The sequence below is a fragment of the Acanthisitta chloris genome, unplaced genomic scaffold (assembly GCF_000695815.1).
Source record: "Acanthisitta chloris isolate BGI_N310 unplaced genomic scaffold, ASM69581v1 scaffold22535, whole genome shotgun sequence".
NCBI lineage: Eukaryota > Metazoa > Chordata > Aves > Passeriformes > Acanthisittidae > Acanthisitta > Acanthisitta chloris.
The window spans coordinates 15,433-18,202 of record NW_008672447.1 but is presented as its reverse complement, the minus strand read 5'-3'; the positions used below and the strand labels follow the sequence as shown (position 1 = coordinate 18,202).

At 51.6% G+C, this 2,770-nt stretch overlaps 1 protein-coding gene across 3 annotated transcripts in view; it reads left to right on the top strand.

The window, feature by feature from the left end:
* Positions 1-437: 437 nt before the first annotated feature.
* Positions 438-2,770, top strand: part of ZNF341 (zinc finger protein 341) — a 16,728-nt gene continuing 14,395 nt past the window's right edge. For 2 of the 3 annotated variants that reach the window (XM_009074537.1, XM_009074535.1), the window contains exons 1-2: positions 442-550; positions 1,643-1,830. In XM_009074537.1, the coding sequence (XP_009072785.1) occupies positions 442-550; positions 1,643-1,830 (297 nt within the window). Of the gene's footprint in view, positions 551-1,642; positions 1,831-2,770 lie in introns of all 3 variants that reach the window. The other variant, XM_009074536.1, reaches the window with a different exon arrangement.

The window sequence follows — 2,770 nt, the reverse complement described above, 5'->3', positions numbered from 1 at the left end:
AAGACAAGGAGGTATTTCTAACACCGCTGCTGGGAGAGTTGGTGCACACAAGGATTTTGTCTTCACCAAGCTCAGTGTCTGTGCTGTGTCCCCAGGCAGATCCACCCAGGCTGCTGACCTCTGGCATCCCAAACATCTCCTTCTTGGCCCTTTTCCTACCCAATGTTGTAACACAACCTTTCCTCTCTGCAACAAATGCCTCAAATCAAGCTCTCTTTGGTTTTCCTTGCCCTCCTTCCCTTTTCTTCTTGTACCAAAGGAGTTACGGAGACAGGTGGGAGTGTAGCTGTGGTGTGACAGTTGATGCTGTGGAGTAGAGGGTGAGGAGGTGAGAGTGGCTCTGAGGGAGGAGACAGCAGCAGCTGGAGAGCTCCCAGTGCCCAAGCACTCCATGCTTGGCTATGTTCCATTTACCATCCACACTTGTGTCTCCTTTCAGGCATGGATAATCAGACAGTGCTGGCTGTGCAGTCCTTACTGGATGGTCAAGGAGGTGTGACAGATCCATCTGCTCAAAATGTGAACTCTTCCACCGCCATCCAGCCCATGGGTGAGTCCTGGTGGCACTGGGAGAGACAGGAGAGGGGCGGGAGGGCTGCGTATCTCTCTGCAGCATGCACTCCTGACTGTGAAAACAGCTGCATGGGTAGGGTGCTGCTACAAGTAGTGTGAGCTCTCAGCAGGACCAGACAGAGCAGGAGAAAGAAGGGGCAAGTGCCCAAGTGAGGTGAGATGCTTTTGGAGATGATCATGACAACAGACTTGACCATGTACTTCCAGTAAAGGCACAAAGGGAGGAAGTAGGCACTCTCCCCACCACTAGTGCTTGTTATTGTTTATACTTGCTATTTAATGAGCCATTCCTTATCCTCTGGGGATGCACAACTGCTCCAGTCCTGGAATACCTCTGTGGGAATGAATACAGGAATTGGTCATTTATGTACACATGGACACACAGTGTTTGACTGCACTGAGTGGACACTGAGTTATCCCCCAGAGGAGTCACAGTCTGTGTCCCCAAAAAACCTTCTGCTTCAGTCTGGGAGTCAGCCAGGAGGAACAGCCTTGTGAGTCCAACTGGATCAAGTGCAAATGGTGTGTGGTTTGCTAACGCTGCAGATTTCAGCTAAGGCATGTAACTGGGTTGTCTTCTTTCTGCTTCTAACATCAAGCAGAGGTGCTAAAGACCAGCAGTGTCATAGGGGGTGGCTTTAGGACACAAATGCCATTGATTCTGTGCCCTGATCCTGGTTACTTCTCTTCCTTTGTGCAACCTGAGTAATAAAATTTGCCTCAGATGGCATAATGCTGGTGCTTTGGAAGGAATTACTTTGACTAAAAGCAGAGGGTGCTATAGGAGCAAGGCTGGGGTGGTTGGGCCTGTCTTTGGGATGAGAAGACACACAATGGGATTCATGTCCCAGAGTAAAACCTGTATGGGAGCAGTGCTGAGATGGGCTCCAGTTGGCTTCAGGGAGAGCTTGGGACTGGGGAGGAGGGACAGCCTTTGCAGCTGATCTCTCCTAATGATGATGATGTCCTTGGGGTGCCAAGATCCAAAAGATGCTTGTTATCCTATGGTGTGGTTGTTGGGTGTAGCACTGGGAGTGAAGGAGCAGTGACCTGGTCCTCTTCATTGCAGATGACGAAGATGTGTTCCTCTGTGGGAAGTGCAAGAAACAGTTCAACTCTCTGCCTGCCTTCATGACCCACAAGAGAGAGCAGTGCCAGGGAAGTGCCCCTTCCCTCTCCACAGTGTCCCTGGCCACCAACAACGTGTACACCCCCTCCATCACCTCAGTGCAGCAGGCCCCGAGCGCCGCCCGGCAGGTACTGTGCTGCAGGTGCAGGCTGTGCTGCTCTGATCTTGGGAGGGGGATGGACCTCAGGGTGATGCTTTTAGATCCAGTGGTGCCTCATGGCTGACTTCTTGTAGGAAGCTCAGCTGTGCCCTTGTTGGCTTTTCACCTCGTGGTTAAGTGAGGTCACTCCTCTGCAGTGAGGTGTCCTCCAGCACAAGTGTCTGATAGCCCTTGTTAAGGCCAGGACAGGAGTTTCATCTTGTGTCTGCTACAGGCAGACTTGGCTCCACTGAGGAGTCCCAGTGCCACAGCCTGGCAGGCTGTCCTTGTGCCTGGGTGCACACTGCAGTGCTCAGGGTGACATGGCTCTGGCTGTCCCCTGGGCTGTGGTCTGGCTCATGGGCAGGAGAGGAGAGCAGTGTCTGGCAGTTACATCTCTACATCCCTCCTCTCTCATTCCTGCAAATCAGCCCGCATAATATGGTGTGATGAGTGTTAAGGGAGTATCCTCTCTGGAGTAACTCTCCTTCCCTAGAGAATTCTCCAGAGTGAGTTCCTGGTGCATGATGTGTACTGTACCTGCAATTGTGATGGTTTCCAAAGTGTTTTCAAACCAACTGCTTTTTCCAAGTTGATGCAGTCCCAGTGGATGGTGCTTCTTCCCAGGGATGCAAACACAGGTTGTTTCCACCCATAAAATGCAATAACCTCCCTCCCCTCCTATAATCCAACTCCAGTCTGAAGAGGTGATCCTGATACTCACCATCTGCAGCCAGAGCAGCCTCCCTCAGGTCTCCACCTTCCCTAGCTGGAGCAAGCACCCAGGAAAGGCCTGGACTTGCCTGTGACCAGTTTGTCCTGCAGATCTTGTTTAATAATCTCTGGTTTGAATTGTAGCCCATGGCCACTTTCCCAAGCCACTGTGATAGTTTTGCCTCCTTCTCTGAAGAACATTTCTGGAGCTGCTT